Source organism: Notolabrus celidotus, chromosome 10 (assembly GCF_009762535.1).
Source record: "Notolabrus celidotus isolate fNotCel1 chromosome 10, fNotCel1.pri, whole genome shotgun sequence".
Classification (NCBI taxonomy): domain Eukaryota; kingdom Metazoa; phylum Chordata; class Actinopteri; order Labriformes; family Labridae; genus Notolabrus; species Notolabrus celidotus.
The window spans coordinates 15,192,218-15,213,618 of record NC_048281.1 but is presented as its reverse complement, the minus strand read 5'-3'; the positions used below and the strand labels follow the sequence as shown (position 1 = coordinate 15,213,618).

At 38.5% G+C, this 21,401-nt stretch overlaps 3 protein-coding genes across 4 annotated transcripts in view; 2 read left to right on the top strand and 1 right to left on the bottom strand.

Annotated features, from left to right (window-relative positions):
* The window catches only part of hoxd3a (homeobox D3a), a 66,492-nt gene that overhangs the window by 6,297 nt on the left and 38,794 nt on the right, over positions 1-21,401 (top strand). The window lies entirely within an intron of this gene.
* On the bottom strand, positions 1,659-3,876 carry evx2 (even-skipped homeobox 2). Its single transcript, XM_034694630.1, has 3 exons — positions 3,480-3,876; positions 2,834-3,060; positions 1,659-2,428 (listed from the first exon to the last, which is right to left on the bottom strand). Exons 1-3 carry the CDS (start codon positions 3,874-3,876, stop codon positions 1,817-1,819), a joined length of 1,236 nt encoding a protein of 411 aa, XP_034550521.1. The 3' UTR covers positions 1,659-1,816.
* Positions 18,714-21,030, top strand: hoxd12a (homeobox D12a). The gene is made up of 2 exons (XM_034694631.1): positions 18,714-19,278; positions 19,748-21,030. The coding sequence occupies exons 1-2, from the start codon at positions 18,714-18,716 to the stop codon at positions 19,984-19,986; spliced, it is 804 nt and encodes a 267-aa protein (XP_034550522.1). The 3' UTR covers positions 19,987-21,030.

Here is a 21,401-nt window from a genome sequence, read left to right as displayed (position 1 = left end):
GTACATTTTTGATTCAAACGCGTTTTTGCTTTTTGCGTCAAATTCTGCGTCATCAAGCAGCGCCAAGAAGCGGAGATATGTTAAGTTTTTTTTCTTTATTTTCCAAGAACAGACACGATCAATAAATAACATGATTTACATTTCATATTGCACATTTTTTCAAGTTAAAATATTTAAATTCATACAGTCATTGATCATTTAAATACAGAGATATAGAGTTATAACAGAGACCCTAGGGACAAAAGGCCAATAATATTTTCATCATTTAAATTTCAGTGCTCGATTAGCAGCCCTTAAAAGCCTCCGTAAGAAATGTTCTCCATCTCCAAAAATTCAGTGTTAATTTTGCACAAAATACAAATTATGAATTTGGACTTCATTGGCCAATGTGTAGGCTATGTGATGGTCCTCGTTGGCGTGTACATCCAGTGTTTTAACATTAAAAAAACATTCAGCAAGTCACCCATAATAAATAAAAAGAAAACGTGTTTTAGAAAATAGCCTACCATCCACATTTTATGAAGCCTTTTCCAGGGCAATAACCAATAATTCAGTTTTCAACTATCAGTAGGACTATCCCATAATATTTGCAAAATATTTCACGATTTACAGGTCACATGTTTTATAATTAACATATCGGTGATGTCCCAAAAAGGAACGAATAAAATAGCATATAGCTATTTTTACTTTGTACAGGCGCAGACAGAGTGTAAAGCCAGGCTATTTTGTCTGAGTCCCGTCAGTGTGTGTATGTGTGTGTGTGTATGTATAAGTGTGTGTTAAGAGAAATGGTCCTAAAGGGATTACACACTTATGAAAATACTGGATTTGATATAATGAGGTTCAGCAATGTAAATAGAAGAGAGGTTACTGTGTGTGTGGAGGTATCAGCAGGCAGAATAGAGGGGGTTGCTCTAATATTTTTATGTGTCAAATATTAGCCTTGCACACGGTGCATTGTGTGTACCAGCACTGTCGCTTTGTTCCGGCTCTTTTGTATGTCTAATGACTTCCCTCCGCGGGTTGTTAGCACATGACAGCGGGTCTCAAAACGAGCAACTTTCCTACAGTCGTGTATTCAAAGGAGCTCCATCTAGGTACATGATTGGCAATTTTTGTCATGATCCTCTCATTATTAACATAAAAATTGACACCAGAATACGAGGTGCAGAATAATATGCACCTTTCTGGGCTGATTAGGGGAGTCCCAAAAGAGCAGAGGGTTGGTGTGGGAGAGGGTAGTCCTGCCAAAATCTCACTCTATTAGGCCTATATTGAAGAAAGATATGCTGCTGGGCTGAAATAGCGTAGACCTTCTGTTAGCTAAATTTAGATAGCATAATTAGCTCACAGTTTGTATGTTGAGACCAAAGGAGTCAAGCTAGCAAGGTTGGATTGTTGTGTTTGATATTTTGGACGCAGAAATATTAAATAGTGGCTAAATTATGATTCTTTTGTTAAATTTGTAAGATTTTCAGGAATAAATAAATTCGTTTTACAGACCATTGAACATGGGGACAGAATGGATACAATGAATTGTCAGTCAATTTTTAAAAGATAACCCAGTAAAGCGCAGAAAAACTGCTCAACTGGTCCAGCACAAACACGAGCTTATAAAAAAGTTGTTTTGGAGTTCAAAATGTTTGGTGTGATGTCTGATACAGTAGAAAGAGTTTTTTGGATTTTTTTTTAATTAACCTTAATGTCTTTTATGTGTTTAATTTTTTAGTGCTGCTTAAGAATTTCAAGTGTGTTTTGATCCCTCAAAATAAGACTTAAACAAAAAAAGACCCTCTCGTATGTTCTGCATGTCGAGTTATCTGTTGAGTGAACTTTCCTCTCGCTGGTCTGGTGATGGGACTGAGGTCTTGCTGAGAACAGCAGCAGAGTACGGCAGAAATCCACTCTCGGATCTCTGCCCGGAAGCTGTGCAGGTAAAGTCAGCGCTGGCGCTCCTGGCGCCGAGTGCGCTCGCGGCCTGGCTGCTGTGGCAGCTCAGGCACGAGCAAGGCCCGGCTGGCGGCGCGCTGACCGCCGCCGCCGCTGCTGCAGCCGCCGCGGCTGCTGACGCTGCTGCGGAACTGTTGAGACCTGCGGGTGACTGGTAGAGTCCCGGGTGCCGGAAGCTGCACAGGAGCTCCGGCCGTGAGTAAGGGTGGGAGAGCGCCCGGAAAGTGTCGAGGGGCCGGATGGAGGTGGCAAAAGGTGACGAGGCGGCACTGGTGGCGGCCGCGGCGGCTGCTGCTGCAGTGACACCGACGTGCGGGTAGTAATGTAGAGGCATGTGCGAGTGGAAAGGGTAAGGTAGGCTTCCTGTAGCTGCCGCGTGCGTCATCATGTAGGTGTAGAAGCTGGGGTCTGCGGGATGGGGCCAGGACATCGCCAAACGCTGCCGTTTGTCCTTCATCCGCCTGTTTTGGAACCACACCTGCACACAGACACAACGAGGGCCATACTGAAGCTGCCATGTTGTTTTCAAACTCTGAATTTAGAGACACCAAGCTGTGCACTCATACAAAAAAGTGTGGCATGCTGTATGCATAAAAATAGACAGAAATATGTAGTTTGATTTTTTTTTGTTTTAATAATTATTCATAGTAAAACATGTGCGTAATAGTTTCCACACAGCAGAAAGAATTGGCTCAGTCCAGCGTCAAATAAAATTAAAAGCCTTATCGTGAGCACAATTTAATTCAAAATATACTGCAAAACATGCAGAAATAACGATACGAATGATGTATGTGTACTGCATGTTATTGTAATTAGATGCTATTTTTTCTGTTCACAGACACACACATACAGTGGACAGGAATAATGAAGATTAATCTGTTACCTTAATGGTCGTTTCGGGCAGATTTAGCGCAGCAGCTAATTCACATCTTCTCGGCCTGGAAACATAATTTTCCCTGTAAAACTCTTTTTCCAGTCTTCCGATCTGTTCTCTGGTGAAAGCTGTCCGATATCGTCTCACTTGGTCTGAGTTAGAATTGTTTGATCCTCCCGAGTTACCGTTCATATTCGCGAGGGAGTTGGAGCCTGATGAGCCGGAGTCTGAAAACCCTAAAATAAATAAATGAATAAAAAATAAATCATTTTATACCAATTCGTATATTTTTAATGTTGAAATAATACAGCCGAATGTGAAGCTGCAATATATTTGACTTATGAAAACAGTGAAATTAGTAAAATGTGTTTTCAATAAATAGCAGTGTTATTATTCGTAGTATTTGAGATTGTTTAACAGTTTGAATATAACTATAGCAGGAAAAAAGTAGCCTTATTAAAGTAATGGCAATAATGATCTAAAAAAATAAAAGCCTAACAATAATTTAAAAGAATGTATGTGTTTAATTATTTTCCTGTATGAATAATAACGTCCAAAAATATGAATACAAGAAATAGTAAAATTTGCCGCATTTATAAGAATCCTCAACGGCAAATTTAACCCAAAATAAATGTGTCTGAAACTAAAATGGTACCTTTGTTGTTTTCCTTGTGCTGGCTCGGGGAGCGATGCGAAGGGCATCCCACCTCCACATCACTGTTAATATCTGAATCTGGAGAAACTTCAGAATAAAGGCTCATCTTCTTCCTGCTTTCTGAAGAGGAGATTTCTGCCGAGGAGCTGTTTTCGCTGTTGTGGTGCGTCCCGAAAAGACTGTCAATCTCAAATTTGCTTTTCGTCGGGATGTCCCCGAGATTTCCATGGAGCTGAGCCGAAGTTATTCTCGGGCTGAGCCGTCCGCTGTGCTGCGAGTTCTCCAGGGCCTCCAACACTGAGTTTCCCGGCGTGTTGTCGGCGAGCCTCTTCCCTGCGACCGGACTGTGCAACCCTCTCTCCATCAATATCATCTCTTTTCTTATCCTCTCCATCATTAAGCAGGACGAAGAGAGAAAAAAAAAACCACAACAGCCCCACAACACTTGTCCAAAAGGGGGCCGGCTGAAGCTGCGATGAGTTGTGTCGGAGCTAAATCCGCATGCAAACTGTCTCAAAATAAGTGTCTGTAAAGCTTTTTATAAGCAACACGCACAAAATGAAAGAATGTGAATGCAATCGACGAGCGACTGCTCAAAGTGAAGCGTGCATCCTCCCCGCGGCTGCACAAATGTCATTCATCAAAAAGTGGATGCTGCTGTTCGTGGTTAAAATGCTCGGCTGACGTCGCTCCAATGATCATTTATTGTAACAGGTTTATAAGCAAATAAATAGGAGAGGGCTGTCACTTGATGATGGAGGCGGCCTTCGGTCAGACGAATAATATCCAAGTGGAGAGGAAGAGGAGTGAGGAGGAGAGCTGCGTGTCCCTGGCTTGATCTCTCAGTCTGTTTCACATTGCTCTTGGGTTTGGCCTCTTGGGTGAAATTGACAGTCTGATTAATAAAATGAGCGGCGCAACATTTCCCTCTTCATTTAGGAATATTATTATGCTTTGATTCTCTATTGTTTCCCTGCTCTCTGTTCGCCCTCCCTCTCTCTAATCCCCCTGCTTTTATGTTTTCTCCTAATTTCTTTTTATTTTACACTATTTCTGACTCTTAATCATTGCGTAAAGTGCGTAAGAATTTACGCGCCAGTTATTTAAAGGGATTATGGGGCTATTTTCCTGCTTTTTAAGACCGCGTTGATATCATTTCCATGGATTTCTTCTGCTTTAGTTGAATTTCGTTTCATGTTTTATTCGTCCAATCCACATTTTGATGTAGTGATAATACATGCATGATAACACCTGCTCCCACAGACTTGTCCATTTAGTTATGCATTTAGAAGTAACCTACTTTCATTCTCAGGCAGGATACTTAAAACAAAATTGAAGAAAGACTATAATGATATTAATATATATCTTTCCAAAAATAAATGCTCCCGCGTTTTTTTTCGTTTCAGCCAATTCTCTACATTTACTTTGTCCTTATGATTGCATTTAAATGAAGAATTTGAACGAATTTCTGCTATTCCAGATCTGTAATAAATGATTATTTTGTGTTTTTTTACAGTCTCTTATTCGTTTTGAAAATATTTCCTCGCCATTTCTTTGTTCTGTATAGAAAGGTAAAGGCTGCATTTTGTTGAGGTATTTATTGTAAAGTAATTTGAACATGTATGCATGATATGAGCTCTAACATAGACTGGATTTGTAAAGACATAACACCCAAGCATGGACTCTCGGTTCCACGATGTGAAATGACTAGAAAGACTCCATCAGATGATCCACTGCGCGTCCTCTGGCGCCTCCCTCTGGTTTTAATATTAATTGCTTTCATTGATATGAGGTTTTGAATGGGAGGTGTGGTGCTGAGGTTTACCTGATGTCCTGATCATGAGCTTTTTGGAATAATTTATTTGCAATATTATTCTGAATGACAATGTGTTAGTAGAAAATAAGATTATTTCATATGATCAAGTGGAGAAAAAAAAGGAGTAAAGGATTTTTGAGCCCAACCTTTTCATTACACAAATGTGATATTTTCAGGGGCCCCGTCAGTCATGGGCCCTTGGAATCATTCTAACCTTTGTCCCCAAATATAAACCCAGGAGAATTGTTAACTAAAGCTTGGGTTTTAATATTTACTCAATGCAGCTTATATTTTGGCCTACATAGGCTTTCTTGAAAACATTGTTTATGCTCTAATCTTGCTGAGCAGAATCACTTTCTACAATGTGCAGGATATGACCAATTAAAGCTAAATGTAAGGTACACATTAATTTGATATATGCAGAGAAAATTAACAAATTATACATGTGACACATTCATGTGCAATCTCCTAAGAGCTTTGGGAATTTATATTGAAATAATGAGCTAATTTGCACATGTACAGAACTAATTGTGCAACTGATGAATATTTTGTTGAGCTTTATTCTACCATAGCACATATATTGTAATTTTAGATGCCTTTGAACAGTTGATACAATATAAGATTTGTAAATGTTGCTTTGAGCTTCACTTGACACATCACTTATGTTGCTAGCATACATATGGACAAAACCTCATTGTTCTGCTCAGCCTTTCTCTTTACCATCAAAACATGTTCAAAAGACTTTGATTGGTCTCGAGGTTAAAAAGGGCAATATGTATAAACTCTTAATGTTTCATGTTTCTACATTACACCATCTTTACTTGTGGGTATTGGCTCAAAGCTAATATCCACTTATCTCCCAGCTTTTAAATGGGTTTTTGAAAAATCACAGAGTGGACAGAAATACTGGGCAGAGCAAAGGTCATGCAGTTTAAAGCAGTAACAGCAGTCAATTTTCATGTCATGCGGGACAATGTTTGATATCAACTCAAACATCTTGTTTACTGTTGTGTCCAATAAGATATATTCAGAGTTGGTGCATTGGGATCCCTACTTAACGGCACCTTTACATAAAAAATACAATAAATCCTTATTGAAATACTATGTTAATAGAATCAAACAAACCAAGTAGGTTTAATTGGTAAAGCTTAGATGTCTCATGGTACAAAGCAACACATTGCATTTATTTATTTTACCAGTTTATTTAGAAAGTAAAATTTAATCAAAAAACATTGATGTGTTGCCAAACTGACTTTCAGCTGCTGTCATTTGAAAAAAAGGCGTACATGAAAAGTTCTATATAAGTGATTGGTCTCAACTAAAGCACACTAAATCAATGCAGTAGCAACAGAGACATATCAGTATCAGTCAAATGACATCCAGTATGAGGAACTCATGGGGTCAGACATGGCAGCTGTTAGCATAAAGACGCACATTACTTATGGTTAGTATTCAGAAAGCTATGGAGCCCCTAGAGTACCATTAGGGTGATATTGCTCTATCCCACAAGATAACAATCTTGTAGGCACAGGTTAGTATCTTGTTTTGTGGGCACTAGATAATTATCTTGTACCTTGTGCACACAAGATTATAACTTTTTCCCACAAGATAGATCTTGTGCGGACAAGATATTTTCTTGTGCGGACGAGATATTTTCTTGTGTGTACAAGGTAGCTTCATCTCTCAAAATGACTGTCTTGAGCCAACAAGTTATGTGCAAACAACTTTAATATATATATACCTCTGTGGGCTCCTTTTGAGAGACAATGATCAAAACCAAAACAAGACAATCAAAAGCAAGCAAGATTATACTTGTATTTATTTAGTTGTTGATAAAGACTTTTGATGAAGAACTTGATCAAGATCATTGAGTTTAATTTTAAAACATGAATGATTTTTGATGGTGAGCAATCCGCAATACGGATCAGGTGGCTGGAGTTTTTAGGATGTACAAAATGGCTTCAACCAGGATACTATGGCTGTCAATCAAGCTAAAACATGCATGCAACAAGAACAATGTGTAAGCCGAAAGCCCCTGTACAACCACACTATTGTTTTATTCTGCTGATTAGACTTCCACCCATAAAGAAAAGTTTAATTTGCAAATGAAGGTGTTTACTGTCTCCTTCCAACAAGTGCAACAGACTAAGTTTAATGTATACAAACCAGCCAAATAGTCAGTATTTGTATAATGTGCCATAGTAAGGTGCAGGGGTCTTTAACATAACTCTGAAAGATTATAAACTTTATCTTCAAAGTTTCAATTTTTCTGATGTAACAAACCCAAGTGTCCTCAGTGAAAATGATCACATTAGAGGTTTATTAGGCCGTGAGATCAGAAAGACATCTCTGACTATGTTTCTATTGGGAAGTTGGTGGGTTCATCATCTAGTGGCCATTAGAGGGACTGCAACATAAAGCACTAAAGTTTCTTAAACACTGAGCCATGATGGCTGCTATGGTCTAAGTACAAGGGAGTTTAGGGTGTGACGTAAGAATCGCTGTTAGGCTTCGCCTTGGGCCTAAAACACATCTCTGAAATTTGATACAATTAATAAAACTACTTTGAGTACTGGTATTTTGAGACAATATCGCTTGAGAATTGAAGTATAAGTATTAGATGGGAACAAAATCCTGCAGGTGATTTGAAGGTAAAACAGCAGTCAGCTGTCAGCAGATGTGACCCAGAACTCCCTAATGAAACCTCACTCCACTTAGCAGTGCAATAATCAGGCTATGTCCTATATATTGATAAATGATAGCACAAGCTCATGGACACTTATTGTTATGATCTAGAAGATGTAAATGAGCTTCCATTCACCATGCCAATCTAAATAAATGGCCTCATTCACTTAGACACTTTATTATCACCACTGATCACTAGTTTTACTGCAAAGTTTTGAGTGTTGCAGCAACAGGTTTCTATTTATAAGTCAGCCAACAGAGATTTTGGGAAGTGAGATGATGTAGCCTTTTAAACCTTACAGCATAAACACACCACATATGCAGATGACCTACACTTGCATTGAGACATACACGTGTTCTGCTTCATCTTTATTTTTAAATCAATCGGCATTCCGTAAGAAGCAATAGCCATTTATAATTCAAACAGGTGATGAAGATGTGAGTCCACGGTTCTCAGCTCCACAGGAAGACTGTTCCAGAGTTTAGGACCAACAACCTGGTAAGCAGAGTACCTTTAGTTTTTAACCTGATACGAGGCACAACCAGTAAACCCTGATCAGAGGACCTCAGAGTCCTGCTGGAGTTATGAGGCTTCAGCTGCTCCCTAATGTAGACTGGAGCCTGTCCATTGAGCACACAACAAGAGGAATTTTAAACTGGATCCTACATTTAACTGGAAGCCAGTGCAAAGAAATGAGGATCGGTGTAACATGAGATCTCCTGGATGATTTGGTCAACAGTTTAGCAGCAGCATTTTGGACCACTTGTAGGCGGTTCAAGGATGCATTGCTAAGACATGTGAAGAGAAAATTTTGAGAATTAAAAGAGCTTTTGAGAGAATAAAATATTAAAACAGTAAGTTAAAACAGAAACGATAAGGTGTGATGAATACAGCTACAATAAAATGCACACTTGACAAGGACAAAACATGCAAAAAAAATCAGACATGAGTGCAGGGTTGTTGCTGAATTAACCAGGATTTGTTGGCTCTCTTAAACATGGTGAAGTTTGGAATGTGTGAGTTTCAAGTGTTCAAGTAGAGAGCTGCTTGAGCAAAAGACGTTCTGCAGAATGAAACTTTACAGTCATCATTTAAAGCTGCTCTGGTAGATCTTCTGCAGCTCCTCAGTCTCTGTATGTGCCTGCTGAAAGGTACAGGAATAGAAGTGGAATACAAACGATGATACTGAACAATTTGTGAATGATTATGCAAAAAGTGTTCAGTCAAAACCCTGTATACTGAAATGCAAGATGCTGTTCTGCACATTTATCAACGTAGGTGCACATTTTCCAAGAGGTTGCTTTGTGCGTAGATAATGCCATGCACGACTAAACTCAGTAACACAGATTATTCACAATTCAAACTAGGGGTGTCCCGATCCGATATTGATATCAGTCCGATATCAGAAAAAAAAAACGAGTATCAGATTATATTGGACTGCACCTAAAATCTTGATATAAGCACGCCCATACAAGCAGTCCATTCCAGACTACAGAGCCCACGTGATCACAACAACAGCGTGTGCCAAAGTGCGAACAAGGTAGCAAGGAGTAGGAGGGATGTCGCCCGTGTGGCAGTATTTTTCTTTGAAGTCCGAAAAATACGTTGCAGCTGAGTGCAAAACTTGTCATGCAATCTTTGAAATGGAGAACTACCTCTGTGAGGCCACTATTAAATGAAAGAACAATCTTTTACATTACTGGAGGGCCTACCAAGCTCAACTCCCCACCCTGGCAGCATAATTTGTTTTTATTGGATTTATTAAGGTTATTTTTCAGGGTCTTCTAATTTATTTCCATTGATTTTATTCAATTGTAGTATATTCTTACGTGTAAGGTTAAAATTGATGTAACCCATGGTTAATAATACATGGGTCAGTTTTTTCTCATACCTACTGTTGCTGACTTTTGATCTCTGTTTGAGTAATATCACTTGATCAAGCCTTTTCTAACATTCCATACTACAAATTAAGTAATAAAAGTATGTATGATTCGTGCTGATCGGTATCGGCCAATACTCAAGGCAACAATATCGGTATGGTATGGGAAGTGAAAAGGTTGTATCGGGACACCCCTAATTCAAACTATCAAATACTTTCTAGACAAAGACCACCTTGAACTGGTGTAAGCAAACTTGCTGAAGCAAATACATATACAAGTCTGAGTCTGTCAGTCAGGAAATTCAGTTGAGGTTATTTTGATTTAATGTGATGTAGATTTCAGTGACACTCCAAATGCTTCACTACATTATAATTGTTGTGTGTACCATGCTGTCTTTATGTGAGTCCTTTTACTTTAAAGCTGCTATGAAGCAGTTTTACGTATCATTCACAATTTAAAGAAAGAAGGAAGAAAGAAACGTTCTTTATTAATACCCGTGGGGGAAATTTAATTTTTCCACTCGTGTTATTTTTTTGGTCATGCTGCACACAGTTTGGTATATACATACGATTTTTATGCACAAACATGCAGTGGACATGCACTTAGGGAGAGATGTCAGAGTGAGGATGCTGCCATCAACCAGTGCACCCCAAGCAGTTGGAGGTCCGATGCCTTGCTCAAGGGCACCTCGGCAGTGCCCAGGCAAGTGAACCAGCACCTCTCCAGCCACCAGTCCACTTGCCAAACTTCGTCCATACTGGGACTCGAACCGGTGACCCTCAAGTTCCCAAGCCAAGTCCCTGTGGACTGAGCCCAATACTATAATACTGATCATTTATAAAACAAATAATGCAAACACAACCATCACAAAGAGTTAAGACTGTTCATTCTTTCACTGCTGCTACCAGGTCAGTTTGTGATGCATAAGAGCCTTTTTCTATTCTTTCCCATGCAAAGTTTCACCTTTGGTTAGATATACCAACTTTGTCCACGGGGGGCGCCAAATCCCTTCAAAATTGAAGTTCATAACATCTTGAAGCATATATCAAATTATTTCTACCATAGAACTGTCATCAAGCTATACTTATTTTTAGACCTATCTTTTAAAATTACCTGTACCACAGGTTCAACAAAGTAGATGTCATGACCTCCAGCCTCTAAAATGAAAACTAAAATTTGAAGCATACATTGACTCTTACTTTAGGCATGCCTTTTATAACACATAATCTGTGATTCACGTCAGAATGTAAAACTGTGTTCAACTGTGGAACAACTGTGTTTGCAGAGTGGGTCTACATTTTGCATTGTGTTTCTGTAGATCAGGCCTGCTTCATAACCCTACGATCATAGACTCACTACAGGGTTCATATAAGATCTACTGCAGCCAACCGATAAACATAAAGTCCTTAAGTATTTTTGAGAAGCTTATTGTTGTCTGATAAAATGTACTGGCGAATGAAATGGACAAAAAGTAACATTTAGAGCCAGGCAGCATTTCTACCTAAACATACTGATTTTAATTTCAGATTGTGAATGATGATGATATTGAAATTCATGCATCGGATGTGGCTTTAATTCAAATCTCATCCTCCAAAGTAGGCTGAATTATCTCATTAATCAAATGTCTGTCACTACTGGAGGCAAAATGATGCTGCTGCTTTTTGAAAATGTTAATGTCTGCAGTCAACACTGTCGAGCTCTCTTTCCTTAAGTGAGGTGGCCATCTAGTGGTGACTTTATGTAAATGCAAACACGCAAAATAACAGCTTGAACTAAATTTACTGCACTAAGATAAGATAAGATAAGATATACTTTATTGGTCCCCCATTGGGGGAAATTCTTTTGTTACAGCAGCTTACAACCCGGGACAGGGGAATAAAACAATGTACTAACATAGTTCAAAAATATAATAACAATAATAATAGCAATGACAAGGGTAACATAAAATAAAATAAAATAAAATAAAATAAAATAAAAATTAATTAATTAAAATAAAATACAATAGAATACAATTAAATATGACAACTATTACAGATGTATACACACTATGTACACACCTATCTGATAAATAGATAGGTAAGTTATTGCACTGATAAAATTGCACCAGGTTATTTAAAAAAACATACACAGTATGAAGAACAGTGCGATTTAGATGGATACAGTAGTTATTTGTGAATGTGCCAAGTCACAGTAACTGCCATGTAGTGGAATGAAAGATGAGAACAGATGATTAACGGGACACAGCAGTGCTGGTGTTAAACAGTCTGATTGCAGAGGGGATGAAGGACCTGCGGTAGCGCTCCATCCTGCAGGGTGGGGATCTGAGTCTGCTGCTGAATGAGCTGCTCAGGGACCCCACAGTCTCATGCAGGGCGTGAGAGGGATTGTCCATGATGGATGTCAGCTTGGCTAACATTCTCCTCTCACCCACCTCCTCTATGGAGTCCAGAGGACAGCCCATGCAGGACAGAACTGGCCCTCCTGACCAGTCTGTTTAGTCTTTTCCTGTCCCTGTCTGTGCTCCCTGCTCCCAAACAGACCACTGCATACTACAACTACAACATCTGATTTCCACCTCTAGCCATCTAAAGAAGATCTAAAGGACCTGACAGGTTATGTCACTAGAAGCCTCACATACATGATGCCCTCATGAGGTACATAACACCAAAATTGCAGATGTTATGATTACTGTCACAAAAATGTCACTTTGTCAATTAAATATCTACCTGTACCATTACAAGCTTGACAAATAAAATCAGCTACAAAGAAAGTTTCTTACCAGAAGAACAACTCAAGTTTTTCATACTCATTCAGCCGAAGCAAATCAACTTAAATTTTGCTTTTTTTCTCAAAAGGTAAGCTGAAATTGCCAAAAAGTTGACATACATCTTCTCAGCTTCACACAGCTCACACAACAAGTCTGTCCTTGTCTGTAGAGGATTACTTTGTCATTCTCTTTCCATAATGTTCCTAAATTTGCAAAAACATGATCCCATTAAACAATGTTGCAAACGTAAAAGCTGACTACTCATGTACACTATGATATTCTTTGTTGCCTTCAGTCACACTTGCTGTGCCTGAAGCAGTTTGTATAGCAGTTGTTGGTTCAGTGGGTTTGCTGCAGCCTGTTTGAGTTCTGAATTATTTTTGTCCATTTATATTGAATTATATATTTTTTATACTTTCAATGAATCTTTATTTTTATGTTTTAAGTTTATCTAAATACCTGTACCCCTAACTGTCTTTATAATGCTGTAAAGGCTTAAAATGGAGGGGAGAGTGGGGTAAGATGAGACGGTATTTGCTTATGTTTCCATTTTGGCTAGAAATAATGAGACAGAAGTACACGGAATATATATAATCCTTTTCAGGATCAATTAGTTGAAATAATGAAAATACTTCTAGGACAAAGGGTCCCAAAAATATGACTTCTAAAAAAGGAGTGTGTCTGAGGGCTCTGCTTGACTCATTTTAGGGGTTAGTTGATACTATCAGTGTGTAAATAGACCATCTGACTGTTTAGATTTAAACCTGAGCCAGGTTTAAGAAATGATGTACCTCTTTAAATAGGGATTGAATGATACATTTTTTTCCTTAATTAGTTGTATTTGTTTTTAACCTAAACGATATAAAAGTAACCTAATAATGTTTAATGTTTAGAACAAATGAGGTAACTCTTTCAAATCAAAATGCCAGCCACTTTTCTTTTGAAAATCAAAACACACAATACAACAAATATTTTTTATGAAGACAGAGTTAAAATCTGACAGCACACAGGCAGGTATAATACAAAATAAAGTCTGGCAATAACAGTTTTTCCTCTGGTAGTTTCTGTTTTAATTTTGTTAAACAGTTTGAACCTGTGAGAGTGAATCAGCCAGAGCCTCGTGAGCTCTTTGCACACAGAAAAAAAAACAGCTATTGAACATTGCATTCATCAAGGTTGCAGGGAAAGGTGAGTTGCTGCTCCCTTTTTAACATTTCCTCCAACTGTTGTTGAGCTAGCTTCTTCAGAACATCACTGCGTGCGGAAGATTCCTCATAACTTTCTTGAAGGAAAAGGGTGGGGTTCTTATTGGAGGATCTTCAGTGAATGGTGAGCTGAACTGGCTCACTTTACTCCACAGCATTTGGCTGAGTTTGCCCTATGGACACCATTTTGGAAATTTGCTAATTTTTAGCTAAATGCCTCCCTTTGTTTTGTATGTTGGCAAATCAGCAATATGTAGGGTCAACTTGCCCACTGGCTCATCTTACCCAACTCTCCCCTATCATATAGGATTAATCTTAAAACAGCTAACACTAATGTGAACAAAGGAAAATTTCAAGCTTGCAAAAAAAATTAATAATTAAAAAGTAGATATTTGTACCATCCATATGTGCCATTTTATTTTATTGAAGTCTGTCCAAGAGTAAGTGAGTTAGCTACGTGTTATGCAAACGGCCTACTTAAAAGTATTTATGTTCATTACTTGTATGCCTATCTAAAAAGTCTGCACAATGTCGTGAAACAATGACCACGTTCATTTAAACATGTAAGGTAGAGATAGGCTACAGTGAAAGAGACACTGACTATTCTAGACTTGTTCATGTTTTTCCAAACTGTGATCAGCTGGCTTCACACTCAAATTTCTTCCTCTACAAAGAGTAGACAGATAGACCTGTATTGACCTTAGCAAGGAAAATGATTGCCTTGTCTGTACAAGTATACGTAACTTAACATCCATCGGACCTCACAACCATTAGTGCACATCAACCCACACATCTCACATGAACCCATACACACAGGACAGCTACCTGTTTTAACTATTATCCCAAGTGAAATTCCACATTTGATTGAATAAAGTTCAAATAATCAGATTAAGATCGAGTTATTATTTAGTATTTTAGTTCCCGTTTTGTTTCCTCGTCATATTCAACCGAGAACATGTTCCGTTTCGACGCTTCAGACAATCTGATTCATTATGATATGAGAAATAAGAAATGAGCAACTGAATCGTGCCTAGTAGAGCAGTTCTGTGACTCTGTCGAGGGGCCCCCCTAAGTCCTAGACTACTTTGGGAGGATAAAAGTACTTTACTTTACAGGATGACTTGGGCTTTAAATGTTTCCTGAGGCTCAAGTGGACATCATCAGGATAAACAACATCATTTAATTGTTTGTGCAAAAAATATGAACCTGAGGTTGTAAACTCAAATTTCCAATTCACATAAGAACATGTGGATCTGAGCCCACGTTCTGTCAGTAATGCAAAACGGTAGCGGTGTATAAAGATTTCAACACTTTAGAGGATTCGGGGAAACATTTGTCAGTCAGGGAACTTGAACGAGGGAAGCAGCAAGTTTATTACCAAGGACAATAGACGGCTGAGAGCTTCCTTCAAAGGAAACCTCCAGACTGCAGATCCTCAATTTGGCTGCTCACACCACAAACGTGAAGGCCACAGAGTTGTAAACAGCACTAAAAGTCACCACTCAAACGGCTCTTATTTTGTAATCCTGGGAGCCAAACTACCCATTGTGACATATAGAGCTTTAACCTGTAAGTGCTGGAGCTAACGTGTGAAAAGTAAAAGCAGACATGTGCCAAACACAAACCTTTCGGACATAGAGAGATGACCAGACTTCAAATGAGGTCAAATGTATGAGTGTAAGAGCTCTGTAGGCTTAAAGACAGAATAAAACCATAACAGATTACAAGGACGCAGTCAGGAGTCATTTTAAAGAATTAAAACAGTAAGTTAAAGTTTCATTTCATTTAATCGAACTTCGTTTTCCGGGGGGATAACTACATGTCAACAATATTTCTAACACAACAAACAATATTTACATTACTCAGTCTTCTCACGGTTGTTTGAAATTGTTTTGCTCCCTCCGGGCCAAAGAATGGCAAAGTATAATTTAAGGTATATTCTTATGTATCCTGAGTCAGATCTGACTGTTTTAACAAACGGTTGCGTACAATTATACGCAGAACGTTAACATAGGCTACGCAATAAGGTGATTTTCGGAACCAAACCGGGCGTGGCGGATCCAAACTGTTACCTAATAACTTTTCCACAGAAATCCTTCCTGTATGTGTTTAAAAACTGAAAATGAGAAGCTGATTGTGTGAGATTGCTGTCATCTGAAATAGGTTACCAGCGCTTATAGAAATCAAATAGGCCCATATGAAATAGGATTAGTTTAACAGATTAAACACTCCTTCTTCCCTTACTTTTTGGCTTTTCAATTCAACATTTCCCACACAAATTTTCATTTTTTCTTTAACAGGTGTAATCTATGTTTTCCCGGCCTGTTTGTTTGTTTTCTTTCCCGGATTGTAATTTTCAGCTAATGCATATTTCTGAAAAAAATGTACCACATGGGATTTTGTAAAAAAAAAAAACATTTTAGCCTACTTTGATTTGCCTTTAAAAAAAAAACATTATAGAAACTACATTTCCAAAAATGTCTGAAACTTCCACAAATGTTTAATCTCAGAATTCTGATGTATAATGGGAAAAAAGCAGACTGCAAGCAGAATGAAGGCCAGGTATACTGCCACCTATTGGATTACTGCCGCAACTACTCCCATGATAAGACTGCTAATAAACACATTTTAAAGGACTTCACTGTTTAACAAGGAATATCCAATCCGTTTATCTCTCACTAATCGGTGTGGTTCAAATAAATAAAAACACATCTGTTTGACAGTGAACCCAGGTTTGTGTTACAGGGACTCCAACATTAAGTTAAGTAATGTTAAAAACACTTTTCTATTTGAGCGCTAATCCTGCAGAGGTCCAAATAAATGAAATAAAAACCCCAAACACACCCACACTAACACACTGTTGTGCTGCTGGACCTTTGAAACACCAACTACATCAAGCCCTTAGAGTTTGTTGAGGGGGGACTTAAAAAACATACACCCAAACACACACACGCAAATATACAAAAAAAAAACAGAGGGACATTGTTTTGCAGAACAAACTACAGTCGTCTCCGTACAAACTATCTTCCCCGAAGACTCCTCTGAGTAAAGGCTGTCCATGCTTTTATACAAATAAAATTATAATAGGAGTATTCTGAATATTACAAATGAATGTTTAAATTATTACAAAACTCAGCGTTATAGAATTCCCTATATTGTTCAGTCCACATGGCAGGAGAGCCCAAATACCACATTGCTGAATGGAAGCTCACAGTATTTGGTTGTCAACAAATTAAACTGCAGCTCGGTGCACTTGGACTTGTATACGCAGAATTTGAAATGTATGTTTTTAAATGAGACGCTTCGAGAAGGAACTTTAAGAATATGGTCCCCTCGTAAAAACGATTACACTTTATCATTTCATTTATTTTGAAGAGACTGATAGACATTTAGTGATTGAACTCTGTCTTTGCTTTTTTCTGTTTTATAGTGTTATTGCTCACTCCACTTGATCTCAAAGCAGATCATTTCCATCAAATTGCACTGAAAGCTCCACCTTTCGAGATGTGAATCCTTCTTAGTTTTCTTATTCAGATAAATCCATCTAGCTCCACGAGTTTTCCATAAACTCTGGGTTTAAACCTGCGTTTATAAGTTAGGGTCATTTTGAAAGAAAAATACCCAAATATAAATAAATAAAACAATGATAGAAAAATAAAGAGACCAGACTTCATCTGAGCTCAAGATTTGTTTTATTTGAAAGCGCTTCTCAAACATTTTTTTTCAATAATCCTCTACAGCTATCTGATAGATTACTAAATGTTTGGTATCATGCGTTGGTTTAAAATAATATAATAACAAACAGCAAGTCATCAAATTAGTCTTAAATGATTCAGTGTATACATTGATTCAATAAGATTATAACACACACTAGCGTCAATGGTAAAACGCCACTTGGAGCATTTTTATTTGTGCTGAAGTGGGTAACAGAAATCAGTTCTTCTCATAACACTTACTTTGGCTTTTGGACGAAGGACCTGTCCTTGTAGAGTGTCATCCCAATGTTACATGGCTCCTTTTGCCCATTCAAATGATTTTTTTTCCACCACTGGACCATTTGTAGCCACTATAGCTTACTATACTAGCCACTATATGCGTAATAGCGGTTACAGTGCTGCTTTTCTTCTCTCTGGAAAACTATAAAATTCATTATTCAAGACACCATCAGCTCAACTGCACTGATAGGAACGTGTGTTTTAAATATGACCTTACACATGCAAGGGATCTAAGTCTAAGCGGAAACCTGCAGGTGGAAAACACAGAGCTTAAAACAATGTTTATGGTCTAAATCGAGGCAGCTATGTCTTATTCCAAATTATGGAGTCCAAGATAAAACATGGGAATGATGAATCTTTCATTTCTCAAAATGTTTCTAAATGTGTTGATATCTTTATTGATATATCTCTATTATAATAAGTAATTGGGCTGTTTCCTGAAGTCTTTGAATGCAGCGAGTATTGTCTCCAATCTTTTGTGGTGCATTTAAGGCCTCGTCTTGTACTATATGTTTGGCAGTCTACAGTAAAGTCACCTTGTTTTCTTCATGTCAGCACAATGATAGCTAAAAAAAAAAAAAAAGATGAAAGCACTTTCAAAGTAAAAGCCCCCTATCAATGTATCTTACAAATATCATAATAGTCCTCAGATGTCCCTCACTAAACAGATGTTTTGACTGAAATACACCCCCACCCACTTACCCACTCGGTACCAAAATATTTCCTCATGGAGTATTTTTGCTTTGCAGTATTGGGAGCAAGGGTGGGGCGGAACAACATATTTAGCATATCACGTGACCTAGTATTAACAAATCAACAATTACCTAGCCGTTATTCTTCAGGAGTTGCTAAGAGGGTTTGCAGGACGCGTTTGAGGGAAGCTCCATGGAAATGTGCGAGCGGAATCCTTTAAATCCGAGCTATGTTGGTTCTCTACTGAATTTTGCTCCTCCTGAGTCGCTCTATTTCTCCAACCTGCGGGGTAATGGAGCCCACTTACCCGGCCTGCATCAGCTCCCTTACAATAGGAGAGAGGTGTGCACGCTCCCGTGGACTTCCCCAAGTTCGTGCGCGACTGGATCACCAGTACCACCACAACCACCGCCGACACCAGCACAGAGCCGCGCTTTTGGGGGCTACTGTCCACCGTTTCTGTCCAACTCTCTGTCAATAAATTCAAACCTCAACAGCGGGCACGTGAAGGCGCATTTGGAGGAGTCGGCGCGATGCTTTCAGGGCACAAACCACAAGACGGAGGAGGCTGGGAGGCAGGGTGACGTTTACGCAGTAGAGCATGGGGCCGCATCAGAGCGCGGGTTCTCGGACCTGGAGAGACGGACTCAGCTCGATCTGGACTCTGCAGGTTCACTAAATGGCCTCAAACAGGAGCAGAATCACGCTCAGTCATCATCATCCAGTCACACATGCAGCAGGACGACATTTGCAGAAGGTGAAGTAGCCTGTTTCTTGGAACTATTTTGTTGCTCCAAGTTACAGAAACCCGTATTTTAGATCTATTTTTTCAAAGCAGAGTGTATAAGTAGTTATTTTCTTCTTGTATTTGTTTGATTTCATGCTAATTCCTCAGTGATCTCCTGTCAAATCATTGTTGAAGGATACTAATATGATTTTGGTGTTATAGGGATATTTTATTGTTAAAATCGAGTCTATATGACTCTCTGAGACTGTTGTCAGTTTATATCTCCTGTGGCATGTTTGTTATTTTAATACTCCCATAATGTCTTCACAGATGCCACTGTGTCAGAGGTTCATTGTAATATTCGTCCTATTTTCCTCCACGTACAGTAGGCCTAACTTAGACTTGTTACAGTGTTATAAAACCATATGTAAAGAGAGGGGCAACAAGTGCTGCTGGAGTTGCTATTAAAGTAAAATATAAACCTTGTCTGTGCTTTCAGGTGCCCCGTGGTGCTCGTCTCAAGTGAAACCCAGAAAGAAGAGGAAGCCCTACACTAAGCCGCAGCTGGCTGAACTTGAGAATGAATTTCTGATGAATGAGTTCATCAACAGACAGAAACGCAAAGAGCTGTCGGACAGACTGGACCTGAGCGACCAGCAAGTGAAAATATGGTTTCAGAACAGGAGGATGAAGAAGAAACGGCTGATGATGCGCGAGCACGTTTTCTCTGCGTACTGATGACCTTTGGACTTGATCATGACCACAGAAATATGCTGTGTTTACTATGAACCATGCAACATCTCACACACCCCGGTTTATGGGATGGACTTGTATTTATAGATGTGTATAAAATGTTTTTATTCCTGTTCCATTACAGACTACAATTTAATCCCAAGTTCAATCATAACAACTCTGGTAAAACTTTACAGCAGATTATGATGGGATACATTTTACGCACACATTTTAAGATTCCCTAAATGCGCATTGCAGCAGCGGGGTCCTGTTGCCTGTTTGACCTATACACCAGCGTAAAACTATAATTAACATTCAAGCCTAATTGTTACCCATTCAACCCAAATATTGCCCTATTTAAACAGGATTATAGCTCTATGTGTTGTGTGTTTTGTATGATGGCGCATGCAGAGTATTGGCTTGATGTAGAAGTAAACAGTCAAGTTCATGTTTACGGACGAACCAAACATGGACTGAAGTTGGAATAGGAAAATATAAAATTGCATGCCTTTTCCCCCAAATAATGTTGATCGGTTAAATGCCCTATTACCCCCAAAATTAATAGTGAATCTGAGTCTGGCTAAAAAAAACATTTTGTTCTTTTGGTCCGCGCCCGCATTCATATTCAGTCTGCGAATGACAGTGCCAAATATAGTGTTGTGGTGATATTGAATATAATGTCTGTTAAACATGTGAATTTGTGGATTTTAAACAGTTTGATTGTGTAACCTCAGATGACAGAACTTTTAAATAATGACGGTGGATTATTGTCGCCATACAAACCTGATTTTTACGCACGATCATATAGACTACATTAATATGATCACTCCTGCTCAGTAGATCTAGTCTTTATACATACATTATTAATTAAAGATTATGTTACTTGCAGGTGATTTCTTTTATGTATCATTCCAGAGAGCATGTTATATACGAACATAAGGATGCGGATCAGACAGCAGCCATCTTTTTACGCACGGATATGAGATTTTGTAAAATGAACGAAACCTGCAGTTGAATAAAGTTGTTAATAAAGATCATTATGCAATAACAGACATTTATTGTGCATAATTATATATTTGTAGACATAATACTGGGTTGCTATTTCAGACCTGGCTTGTTGTAGCCCACGTGATTAGAGGATCTGTTCTTGGTTATTCAGTTATGCTTATAGTTCAGAATTATATGAATCTTATTGCAAAGTCCAAGTGTGAACTTTTGAAGTGTATGTTTGTGCGCATGATACACATTTTACCAATACTTTGAATATAAAGGCCTATAGTGAGAAGATCTAGGTGTTTAGGCTGGCCACATGCGACTTTGAAAGAAGTGTGTATGCGGCTGTTTTTGTCTTTTACTGAATTAATCAGAATAATTTTCACATTTTTTTCCTGACAAACATTTATGATCAATCTAAGGTACTT